The 13310-nt window shown below is 42.5% G+C and overlaps 1 protein-coding gene across 2 annotated transcripts in view; it reads left to right on the top strand.

Moving 5' to 3' along the window:
* Positions 1-6309, top strand: part of CRMP1 (collapsin response mediator protein 1) — a 49667-nt gene extending 43358 nt beyond the window's left edge. For both annotated transcript variants that reach the window (XM_065633379.1, XM_065633378.1), the window contains 4 exons: positions 235-405; positions 1622-1801; positions 4302-4467; positions 6218-6309. In XM_065633379.1, coding sequence (XP_065489451.1) covers positions 235-405; positions 1622-1801; positions 4302-4467; positions 6218-6309 — 609 coding nt within the window. The remainder of the gene's footprint in view (positions 1-234; positions 406-1621; positions 1802-4301; positions 4468-6217) is intronic.
* The last annotated feature ends 7001 nt before the right edge of the window (positions 6310-13310 follow it).

Genomic DNA, 13310 nt, shown 5'->3' with positions numbered 1-13310 from the left:
TCTGCATTAAGGTTTTATTGGCTGTTCTTTGGAAAGCCAGGAATAACCTGTGTTTATTACAAACCCACAAGTAATGTGCCTTGTATAAAGCCCTGCTTGATAAAAACTCTGTTTCACGCAACATCACCATATATATGAACCACATGCTTTCCCACATCTCCCTGATTGTTTGGCACTCTGAATAAGAAATCCCCATTTTATAAGCATGTTTTGCTCAAGTCTCATTGTTTTTAGGCCACAGGTAAGATGGACGAGAGCCAGTTTGTAGCTGTCACCAGTACCAATGCTGCCAAAATCTTTAATCTGTATCCAAGAAAAGGCCGGATTGCTGTAGGATCAGATGCTGATGTGGTTATTTGGGACCCTGATAAGGTGAAGACTATCACAGCTAAAAGCCACAAATCGGTAAGGAGAAAAGGAAAACCAGCAAGAAAAAAGAAATATTGCCATTGCTTTTCAAATGTTGATCTAATTCATGTGAACACCAAATATATGGGATATAGAGGAGTGAGGTAACTGCCTATTTGTATTCTGAAATGGGTAAATGTCTCAGAAGATGAAAGTGCTGAAATCTTGCATTGGAAGCACTGGGATCAGGAAGGATTTATTTTCTCTCCACATATAATATTGCACTATTTTTCACATGCTTGTGGCAGATCTGTAAATAGATGTGAATCAGCAGGTCTGCAGCTGAGTTTAGTAAAGCTGCGATGACGAATTTAAAAACAGCTCACGTTTTTGCTTACCCGAAAAGCACCTGATACTATAAATTGCATGATTAAATCAACAGTATTTTAAGTTATGACAGATGATTAAATATTTTGATAATACACCTCTGAGCATCTTCACGGCTGGGATTTTCTATTTCATTCCAAAGCTTTGCTGCATATTTCTCTGCCCTTAGTGCAGAGTACCAGTGACTCACAGTTGCTTTGATTTTGACTGTGACAGGTTTTATCTTATGTGTTGTGTATTTCAAAGTTGTTACCTTACTGTTTGGTGGTTTTATTTTGGGCAATTCTTCCAAATGTTTTACTTGAAATTGCATAATATGGCTCCTATTAAAAAGGCAGAAACCTTTAGAAACCTTTAAAAAGTAAGCTTAGGTGATTCAGTTTTTATTTCACTATCTTGGGATCTAGCTGTATTTTGAGGAAATTTATAATCACCTGCCCTTTTACAGTCATTCCCATTTAGACACAGGCTTTCCTGGTTCTTTCTTTTCAGACAGAAATATGTATGTCAGCCCCTTTGAAATTCCCTTACACACTCACAGCATGTGTGTAGTGGGACCACGTCCTCTGGGTATCTGGCAGCTGAGTCACAATTTTCTTTCTTATTAAGGCTATCACAGTTCTAGATGCTCTGGATAAATATGGAAAGTCCTCAAAAACAAATGAGATAAAGCCCTGATGGAAAACGAGCTATGGAAAAGTCTGATCAGAGAGATTCTTTAAAATCATTTCATATCAAAATGCATTGCTTTTCCTTCAGACAAAACAATTTTGTACACCTCTTAATGGCAGTTGTCTAAAATTATGACTACAAATACAGATTATAAGTTACTAACTGAAAGAGATCTTGTACCAAATTTGCAGTGAATGTGTTGGTTGATCCCCAGGCCATTGAGTACAACATCTTTGAAGGAATGGAGTGCCACGGTGCCCCACTCGTGGTCATAAGCCAAGGGAAGATTGTGTTTGAAGATGGAAATCTGCATGTAAATAAGGGAATGGGCCGCTTCATCCCTCGCAAACCTTTCCCTGAATATCTTTACCAGCGCATCAAAATCAGGAATAAGGTAATATCAGATATTAATCTTCTTTACAGCCATACACTCCTGGAACGACAGTAGCACATGGTTTTTTTATTATTATTGTACTAATACGAGTCAATATCAGAGAGACTGTATATGACGTGCAAAATGTGACCAAAAGCCTGGTTCCTCTGTAAGTTTGAACTGCTGTAACTTAATTTTAACACCATGAGCTTCAGTGGGTAGAGCATATAATTGCCAGTTGGGCATAACTGCCTTGTGTCCAGCTGTGCAGGCTTTTGAAGGGAGGTGGAATAGTGACAGAATTTATTTCTAGTTAAAATTAAAAAAAAAAAAAGAAAAGAAAAAGATAAAGCTTCTTTGGGAGGAGGGTTAGCCAGAAGAAAAACAGAATTTTAAATTGTTACCATGCTTTGCATACTGAGCAGCCACATTGCAGAGAAGAAAAGCATGTAAGCCAGAGATGCTCAATGTATTTGGCATCTGTGAACTGTTCTTGGTGCATGTGCCGAACTGAGTGTTAGCAGCATTCACAGCTCAGAACACTTTTCTCTTGTGTTTAATAAAAAGCTTGGGAAATGACCAAGATTAAGACTGCGTCACTTCTGGTTTTGGATTAATTCAGTGCTCCTCTGTTGAAAACTGATTGGCTTGGCACTAGTTTAGGGTTATTTGGAAATGCTTTTTGCCAGTGAGCAAAAAAGTTACTGTGTGAGGACAAGCAACAAGACAAATTGACTAAACCCCCTATTTTCTTCAACCAAGCATATATCATAGCCTGTGGGGATGGCACCTGGAATTAAGACCTCATGGTTTTTGCCTTTCATAATTTGTTATACAAATTCTGTCAAGCTGTGGGATAGAGAAGGTCTGCTCTTCTAATGAGAAAAGGCACTATAAAAACCAAATGCATCTGCAAAAGTTTTGCAAAATACCAATCAGTATTGCACTTTCTTTACATTACCCACTTAGATGACATGGGCCTTCTCTTCACACTTGCCCCTCAAGGGTTTAGTGCGTGGGAGTGCTATATAAATCAGATTATTATAATGTGATAATTAATTAAGATATATTACTATAGTAATATAATGTAATATAAGATTATATATTAATTATATAAATATAATTTCAATAGTGAAAACGACACTTTAAAAAAAAAATATCATAGAGTGGCGTCTTATACCAGGAGTATGCACAGAAGTAACTGGGCTAAGTAACTCGCATTTTGCAAAGTGGGCCTGGAGGTTCTTAGGGACATGGTTTAGTGCGAATGTTAGGCTGGGTTATGGTTGGACTTGATGATCCTGAGGGTCTCTTTCAACTGAAATGATTCTATGATTCTATGATTTTAGGAAAGACCTTTGATTTTAGATACTTAGGGAAAGGTCTGCAAAAGGACCAAGAAAAGGACATATATTTTTGCTCTTTTAGCTCCCTCTGCTGCCTGCCGAGAGGAAGGGAGAGCAGATTCATGTCTGCATTTCTTTTCCCGCTATCAAATTTTACTGATCAGAAATATTTAGAAAAACACCAGAGGCAGTCATATCAGCCACCATTTGAATATGACACAAAGGAATATAGAAAAACATGTCAGACAAGGAGCTGCAAAGCTGTAACTGGCACAGGATAGCAGTATAAATTTATCCCGGAGCGGGGATGGCGGTATAAATTCCTGCCTTTGTGGGTCCCTGCAAGATTGGTTAGTTGCTGTGATTGGCAGCTGCTCCCTTCTGGGTATTTGTTTTGTGTCAGCCTGTGAAACGGTGGCTCTTCTGAGCCTGATGTCCCTATCACTGAAAGCAAAGAAAATGCATTGATTTCTGTAAGAGCTGGATGAAACCAGGAACTATATAGGGATCAAATCCAGAGACCTCAAACTGAAATGAGAGCTCAAATGACAGATACTCTATTGACAAATAATGAAAGATGGATCCCATGCCACAGTCTAGCATACAATTGCTTTTCTAGTTGATGACAAGAAATGGAAACTTTTGAAATTTTAATTTAAAAATTGCCAGCACTTTTCAGTGAGTTCTAATGAAGATAATGAGATATTTGAAAAGGAGGAACAGAGAAAATATGGGTAGGAGATGAAATTGCTGCAAACAGTATAGGAGGTATGAGTCTTGCAACAACCCAAGTGGGATTCAGCAGCTGAACCAACCCTGCTGAACAGCTCTGAATGGAGAGAGAAGATGTGATGGTGACTCGTCTGACTTAAAATAGGTCAGACCTGTAGTTCTTTTGAATCCCATTTCTCCCCATTGACTATGAAGGAAGCCTAATAATGATTTATCTCTTGTATATATAAATATATATATACATAAATGGAGGGAGGAAGCTTCATAATTTCCTTTATATATAAAGCAGACTGTAGCTTTGAGGAGAGTATAGGTATGTTTTTAATTCAGCTAATGCAGAATATAGCTCTGTGCTCAGTGCCCTCTGCCTATTGGCAGGAGTATCATTAGGGAGCATTATCAGAGCATTCAGTGTCTGGATCTTTATTCTCCTCTTGATCTAGGTGGGAGGACTGCAAGGAGTCTCCAGAGGAATGTATGATGGACCTGTGTATGAAATCCCAGCTACGCCAAAATATGCAACTCCTGCACCCTCGACTAAATCCTCCCCTGCCAAAAACCAGCCCCCACCAATCAGAAACCTCCATCAATCCAATTTTAGCTTATCAGGTAAGCCAGCCTGCCTCCTCAGAAATGTTTTAAAGCCACAAGTATGGATTATTTGTGATAAATTTCAATTATAATTACTTCTTTAATCAAATATGAAAAGATTATATATATACTCACATACCTGTATATATTTACACATATATATATGTATGTGTATATATATGTTTTTATACATTCTTTCCGTAGGAATATTTTACAAATTGCCAAATACTAAAAATGTTTGCAATCTAATTTTTTTTTTCCATATGCAGTCCTTTAATATTATTTACCTGGCCCATTACAGTTAGCTGAGGACTCTGGTTGATGTGACCGAGGCCCCTTGGTGGTATGTACAACTGATGGGACTTGAGGACTTGGGTCTGTTGCAACCCATGTGGCTCAGACATCTCAGATTTCTTTCTTGCTGCATCACCAGAAACTGCTGGACATGGAAACCTCAGCTCTCCTTGTCCATGGTCAGCAACCCATAGGCAGAAGCTATTCATACGGAGATCAGAGTATTTCTTGTCTTCTTTGCTCTTGGTGCCCAAAACATTTTCCATGGTATGCAAGAAGCAGACTGGAAAATCCTCCTTTGACGTTGTTGGAAACAATTCTTGTCACCTGAAGACAAGTGTGTCAAGTCCTTGTCCTTCAGAAGTCTACAGCCCAACTGGTAAATAAGTGGCTCCTTATGATGTTATGAAAGTCACTGGATTTTCTTCCCTGTGGGAGCTGATGGTGGAGTTTCGCTCCCTGACAGATCTTTAGAAACTAAATGAAACTTCCAGAGGAAAGCCCAAGGAGAGCAAATATGTTAAAAACCCTTCTAGTTTGTTGAAGTATATTTTTGCCCATAGACCTGGGGCCATGGTGAGCACATACAGATATGTAAAGCTATATAAAGCAAAAAAAGTTATTAGAAATTTGACCTCTAATAATAATAACCGATAAGTGGGATTTTCATAAGCATCTGAAGTGGTGGTTTCACAGTTCACTGCTGCATCTGGGTACTACTAAGGCATCTAGTAGTATGAATTTGATACAAATCAGGCAAACACACATTACTGTGTTCTTAAGCAATTATTAGTAAATGGAACCAGAAACTGTGATAGCATTTCAAACAATCCTACACTTTTTATGGTAGTCTTACATTGCCTTTAGGAAGCTGAATGTGATCAGACAATATTTATCCTAGCAGAAAGCTTGCTGTCACCTTAAGCTTAACCTTTCAAAATTTTGAAGTGGGTGTGAGTTTACATTGGGTTGGTGTTGTTGGTGTTCCTTTCCGCTTGGATTTATGATCGCTAACATCAGATTTACTGTACTGTTGACCCATGGACTCAGTAGGGACAGGTATTCTAAATCAATGAGGCAGGTTTGAAAAATTCACTCTGCACATGTATGTTTTTAGGGTTTTTTGTAGTTATAGCAGGAATATTTTTTGTCAGGGTCTGACCTTGCAAAGGGAACCCAGTCTGTAGGCTGTCATCCCTGCATGGGCTCTTCTTCGAGTCAATGGAAAACAATTCCCCATGTGGGGTCAGCATCAAAAATTTAATCCTACACTTCTCATGGAAGACAACTGGAGCTAGGCACAGAAATGTGTTTTGAAAGTCTGTTTATCACCTTCAGTCAGGGGTCTGGTTCAAGAGAAACCAGTTGATGGTGGTGTGAGTGGCACGCAGCTGGAACGAGATGGGTAAAATCTCAGCACTGCTGTTTTTTTTCCTTTTCATAGCTTTGTTTCCTGATTTTTTTGTTGCTGCAGGAGCTCAGATAGATGACAACAACCCACGCCGCACTGGCCATCGCATCGTGGCACCTCCTGGTGGTCGCTCTAATATTACCAGTCTTGGCTGAAAAACGATGATGGACAGAAACACAAGGATGAAGGATCATGGGAATGTCTGTTCCCTTCAACATCTGTGTTATCAAACCCACAGTTTTATTTGGTACTAATGGAAATAAAAAAACGAAATGTCTTTTTTTTTTTTTTTTTTGTATAGGAAGAGGTGATAATAGTGTGGTGTGTTTGCTTGGAACTACTTGCCTCACAATTGTGCTTTCATGCCATAGTCACCTTAAAGCATGGTGCTTCCATTGCCCCTTTAGTGACTACAGGTTTTAGCTTTGTCTTGTAACTGAATGATGGTTCCTTTGCACCCTTTTGCTGTATTAGAGTAGTTAATGCATGTTACTGAGTTATTTATGCAAGTTGCATTCTGTGAGTGAGTCCCTTTAGAACACGTTGCCAACAATTGACTAGACACGATGCCAAGATTAATGTCCGTATTTGAGAAACGCCACCAAAAACACTTATGAAGGAAGAAAATGGCCATTTGAAAGTATGTAGTAGAGTAGTATAGGCAGCTTCTGTTTCATCTTTAATTTATTATAAACCCAAAAAGCACTTCTCTCAGACACAGAAAATCAGCGGGACATGTAATGACAAACGGTCTCTGTAGCACCTGTCTGTTCCCACTCAGTACGTTCCAAGTCTGTGTCCTTCTTGTTTCATTTTAGAGCCATAATTTATACATACCAATGCCATTGCCTCCCCTGCAGGGATTTCTCCACCTGGGCAGTAGTGCTCTCCTTCTGCATGAGAGTTTTGGTACTTACAGATAATCCAAGTTGCCGTCGGATTTTTAAAGTTTTTTGTACAAAGTTTTTCCTTTGTAATCACATGCATTTTTACTTACTCTACCGTATCAAGATCTACTAGTCGTGGTTCAATTTCTGAATTCAAAGCTTGTGAAATAAAGGAAATTAATTGATGGGTAAGCGTCTTCCTCTGCTTTCCAGTGCTGTTGCTCAATGATCGAGAATTTAGAGTGGAGAAAGTCAGGAGAAATTGTCTTTCAGGTTGACATCATGCGCAAGATCACAAGGGCTGATAAATGTATAGATGTCTGCATATGCATACTATAGCATGCCATAATCTGTCTTAACTAAATCGACCTCACAGTAAAAATATACTTACCATTTACATTGCAGCTGCCTCCATTTTGGCCAAATGAAACCTAAATTATCTTTCTCCCAAGACCTTCAAGACTGCATCTGATTTGCTGAAATGGTAATTGTTTGCCATCATCTTCACCTGTAGTACAGAACCAGTATGCAGTGCTCCAGGTTGACTTAAGCTGTGTTTGACTTCATACTGTTTTTCCCTGCTGACTGAACCAGGACAGTGTTTGGGCATGGCATGAACAAGACATGCTGCAGGTAAGGGGAGGAAAGTGGATTTGAATTCTCTCTCTTAGTAAGAGCCTAGGAAATACCTTCATTCACAAACTATGCAAAAAAACCTTTTCTACCACTTGTCTGATTGATTGTGTTGCAGCTGTTGTGGGAGGCGTGGGCTATGAACAGGTCAGCAAAATATCTCCCTTTGGCCTTGTGGCACTTTTCCTGGTGCATCTCTGTAGTGTGGACAAGGGCAAACTCTTGCAGCAGCGTGGTGCCAGTACAGTGGTTTTATCTATTTGGGATGCCTGATCACTTAGCACTGGTCCATCCTTTCCATGCATCCATAAACTGCACTGGTACATGGCACATAGTGCAGTCCAGGTGCATGTGGGACATAAATGTTTTGGAAAGGGGCCAACCTGAAGCCTGTCATTCTGAAGCCAGTACGGTATTACCTCCAGCTTGCCTGGGAAAGGAACTGCTTATCTGGAAAACTCCACTTCAGCCAGCTTGACCTGGCAGCAGACCTGCTCTGAATAGCAGCTTCTCTTTTTGCCTTGGCCCTGACCTGAACCAGTGAAGAAACACTGCAATTCTGCCTGAAGGGAACTCCCAAAATAAGAGAAAAACAAAGCTTTTCATGAGCAACCCCTTCTGCTAAGGATTCAGCTTCCTGTCTCCTATTGGCTGGAGACTGTGCTCATCCTGAGGCTTGCTTTCTCACTTCATACTTCAGGTGTTTTATATGAAGTAAAATAACTTGCTTACTTGGTGGTTCAGGTTTTTGGGGTTTTTTTTTATATGAAGTAAAATAATGCTACCAGAGAAGGCTGAGGACAACCTGCCCTGGAATAACCCACAGCCTAGCAGGTAAGGTAATCCTGAAATGCCAAGTCTCCATCTCCACTGTCCTGTTCCAAACCATTTGCTGTGAGCGTTCATAGAGCCAGCAACAGTTCAGGTAATCTAACCATGAAAATAGAAATAAAGCTGGCTTGTGAAACTATGTGGCAAATTTGACATAGCGTGAAAATTTTGAAACTGCTGGTTACAATTTCTTCAGTGATTTTCTTGCACATGTTTGTGCAAGTAGTGAAGATTGCTAACCTCCAAGTAAAACTTCTACTCGGTCTATGAGGCTTGTCATACTTGAGGTGACAAGTGATCATTGTGTAAACAGTATTGACAGATTCCACTTTTCCTACATGCTAAACAACATCCTAAACCAAAGAACCCTTTGCCCACAAGGTAGTAAAGATCCACTGTTGTTAATGTGTTTATTTTTCCATGGTGAAATGCCTGTGAATAAACACGTGTGGGTGTTTGTGAGGCACTTCACGGTTCGGTGCTTCTGTCTGAACAAGGCTGTGCTTGTCAGGTCAATGTAACGCCGCTATGATTTCTCTGAGGAGAAATACATTTAGCATGCCCACGATGTTCGTAAGTCCCCACAGCCCAGCTGCTGCTCCCATGCTGCTGCTGAGGGACAGCCTGCAGGAAGCCCACGGATCCTGTCCTGAGCCTGGGTCTCTCCTCTCTAGACGTGCAGTACCACCTGGATGGGATTTAAACAGCCTGTTTTTGGAGCACAGGTACCTTACTGCATGGTCAGCAGGTGAGGTGAAGGATGCCTCACTCAGACGGTTACTGTGACACTGTTGAAGAGCGGGGGATGTTTAAACCAAGCAAGGTAAGCGGTGCTGCTCTTACCATCTGCAGGCCTATTTCAAAGCAATACCCCTGCCTCACATTACTAACCTGTCCTTAAAAAAATAACACGCTGACAGTAAATAAAATGTGGATTAGCTGGTGATCCCAAATACATCTGCAGAATAGGAAACTATACTTGACTTTGATCCCTTGTAAGAGCACCAAGCTGGGAGATGTTAAATTTGTGAACTTGTGGGTGGGGAACTGTTAACTACAAGAAGAAAGCAGTGCAAAGTCTTCATGCTTTTTGAATTGTCAAACTTCTAAAAATTTGCAGTAGGGCTGTGACCTTCTAATACTTGATATAGTCCTAACGATGTAAAACTGGCTCTTCCCTAGTGCCAATCTGAGGACTGTATTTGTCAATCAAGTGATGTAGAAGAGAAGAGTGGACCCATGGATTGTTTCCTTAGTGACAGTTTGGACCAATCTGTCTTGCATTACAGTTTGTCTCCTATGGAGCAATGCAGTTACATGTTTTGAATTTCAGTGTTTGTAGCAAAGCCTGTTAATTGTGATGCTAAGACTGTACCAAAACCAACAGCTGTCCCAGCTTTTAAGTGCTTCTCTTCACAATATGCTGATCTTCATCCTTAAGGACTGAAAATGTAGACTGGACCAGATCAGATGACTGTCTACTCTGGGTTCTAGTAGCAAACAACATAAGCTTAAGGGAGGCCGAAAGAAGTCGGCAGGCATATAATACTTATATTCCTCTGAGTGTCTTCGTCATTTCCAGTGCCTTGTAATTTCTTGAGAATTAGCAGCATCTTTGTACTCTGTAGTGGGCAGATTTTCTGCCATGAATTTATTTGCCAAGGTGCTTTTGTTCACATGGGAGAAACACAACCGAAAAGCTATTATGCTCAAGGATCTCTAGATGTCAGAACGGCTCCTGTCAGAACGGCTCACAAAGACTGCTATAGATGCCAAGAACTTTTACATTATAAAGCAAGTGTTCTGAGCAGTGATTGGCACCTAGGTATCTCTGTTTACCCCATCTGACACCCACTGTGCTGGAGAATGCTCTCAGCTGGCAAAACTGCTTAGCAGTTTATCTCCTAGGGACTCGCAAGCAATCTCCCTGTCTCGCAAGCAATTTCTGCCATTGCTTAAAACACAGGGAAGGTATAAGGAGGGTGGTGATTTGGGGGTAGACAATACACATGCACCAAATATTTCAGTAACTGACAGTAACAAGGCATATTGGAATCATAGATAGATTTAGGTTGGAAGAGGTATCACCTGGAATACAGCCTCCTACTCAAAGCAGGGCTAACTCCAAAGTTAGGCTGATGGGGAGCTTGTCCGGCTAAGTGTTGAAACTCCCCAAGGATTTATATTGTGCATCTTCTCTGGATTACTTGCTCCAGCAGTTCAGCCATTTCATGGTGAGAATCTTTTCTTCCTGATGAGTAATTGGAACTTCCGTGCTGAAACTTGTGACTGTTGTAATGAGTTGTGCCCACTTGGCTGGTGATAAACTATTTCACAGCATCAAGAAAAATCTCTGTCTCTGTACTGTTCTGTGTTGGCTCAGAAATAAGCAGTCACATTGATTTAAACTGAACAGAGGAGCCAGTCATAAAAACACCCCGCTCTGTAATGAGTATGTCAGGAGATGGGAGGGAGATCTTCAGCATCAGGATACAGATATAGACTGTTACTATTGTTAAAGTTGAATAATGTAACAACATAATATTATATTTGAATGGTGCTTAATGGAAGAGAAACTGTTGTGAGCTTAGTTTGGCCCTTGCTACACTTGTTTCTCCATCTAATGAAACTCCTTCTTGTTCAATATCTGCACCACTGTCAGGGGGTGATGTTAAGTAAGTGCCATGACACGTAGGATACTTGCATGACTTCAAACAGGACAGCAAATCCATGGAGTAACTCGAGGAGACTGAGAAGTTGGTAACAGGGGCAAGAGTAGTGGGTGTTCTGTCAGGAAGCTAATGTGACTTTGTGGGAGAAGAGAAGGAGGGGAAGGACAGGAGGAGAGGAGGAGGAGAAGGGGAGCAGGAGAGGAGGAGAAGGGGAGCAGGAGAGGAGGAGAAGGGGAGCAGGAGAGGAAGAGAAGGGGAGGCGGAGAGGAAGAGAAGGGGAGGCGGAGAGGAGGAGAAGGGGAGGCAGAGGAGGAGAAGGGGAGGCAGAGGAGGAGAAGGGGAGGCAGAGGAGGAGGAGGGGAGGCGGAGAGGGGGAAGAGGAGAGGAGGAGAAGGAGGGGAGGAGGAGAGGAGGAGAAGGAGGGGAGGAGGAGAGGAGGAGAAGGAGAGGAGGAGGGGAGAAGGAGAGGAGGAGAAGGAGAGGAGGAGGAGAGGAGGAGAAGGAGAAGAGGGGGAGGAGGAGAGGGGGAGGAGGAGAGGAGGAGAGGAGGAGAAGGGGAGGAGGAGAGGAGGAGAGGCGAAGGGGGGGAGGAGGAGAGGAGGAGGAGGAGGAGGAGGGAAGAAGGAGAGGAGGAGGAGGGAAGAAGGAGAGGAGGAGGAGGGAAGAAGGAGAGGAGGAGGAGGGGAGAAGGAGAGGAGGAGGAGGGGAGAAAGAGAGGAGGAGGGGGGGAGAAAGAGAGGAGGAGGAGGGGAGAAGGAGAGGAGGAGGAGGAAGAGGGGAGAAGAGGAGGAGGAGGAGGAGGGGAGAAGGGGAGGAGGAGGGGAGGGGAGGAGATGGGGAGAAGGAGAGGAGGAGGAGGGGAGAAGGAGAGGAGGAGGAGGAGGGGAGAAGGAGAGGAGGAGGAGGAGGGGAGAAGGAGAGGAGGAGGAGGGGAGAAGGAGAGGAGGAGGAGGAGGAGGGAAGGAGGAGAGGAGGAGGAGGAGGGGAGAAGGAGAGGAGGAGGAGGGGAGGGGGAGAGGGGGAGGAGGGGGGGGAGGAGAGGGGGAGAAGGAGAGGAGGAGGAGGGGAGAAGGAGAGGAGGAGAAGGGGAGAAGGAGAGGAGGAGGAGGGGAGAAGGAGAGGAGGAGAAGGGGAGAAGGAGAGGAGGAGGAGGGGAGAAGGAGAGGAGGAGAAGGGGAGAAGGAGGGGAGGAGGAGGAGAAGGAGAGGAGAAGGAGAGGAGGAGAAGGAGAGGAGGAGAAGGGGAGAAGTCGGCACCTTCCCTGGCTCCTTCCCGAAGCTCCCGGCCTCTCACCGCTATCAGCGAGGGATAAAACCCTGCTCACTGCTCGGAAGAGGGCACTGCTGCCCTGCTTTTGGGAGAATCTGACTCTTCCCATGTTTTCTAAAGGAGAAAAAAAGCCAGTTCAGCCCTGCCCAGCCAACGGAGTCACAGGGCGTCCCGGCAGACCCCGCTTGGGTGACTAGAGACCCCGCTCTGGTGATGATGCTGCATCCTGTGATTGGTGCCGCATGGTTTTAAACAGCATCAACTCTATCGGGAAAAGCTTCCTTTTTGCTATCTATATAGAATGCACTGCAGAATTAAGATGTTCAGAGGTAAACAGGCTGCATTTGTTTGAAAAAAAGCCCAACAAGCAGCAACATAAATGTCTAGATCAGGAAGGTAGAGACCACAGAGACCAATTGCTGAAATACCAGAATCAAACGCTTGAAGTGCTACGGTTTAGAAAAAAAGCACATTTTTACAATAATCAAGTTAAAAGGCTGTTTAACAACCGTGCGTAACATGCCTGGCAAAGTTACTTTTATCTGAGGTAAACTGCATAACTGATGCAAAAAGTCTGTTCATTTTAAAAAGACAGAAAATTTTCATTTAGTGAAAGCTGTAAGATTGCTTAAGTGGGGCAATTTATTACACAATACAGGAGCTCTGTACAGCCAGTAAGAACTAGCTGCTTTGCATAACAAGAATTCCCATAAGAAGTGTAATGAGCATAACCAAGTATGTTGGAAACAAAAGTGTACTGAAGGAAGAAGACTAAAAATTGAAATATAAAACACCAAACAGTAAACCGGTTTTGTCTCACTCTTCCTAAAGACAATAATTTGAAATCTGAGACAAAGGCAGAGA

This window comes from Caloenas nicobarica, chromosome 4 (genome assembly GCF_036013445.1).
Source record: "Caloenas nicobarica isolate bCalNic1 chromosome 4, bCalNic1.hap1, whole genome shotgun sequence".
NCBI lineage: Eukaryota > Metazoa > Chordata > Aves > Columbiformes > Columbidae > Caloenas > Caloenas nicobarica.
Note: the sequence above shows the minus strand (reverse complement) of the source record. Positions and strands in the feature narration are given on the sequence as shown.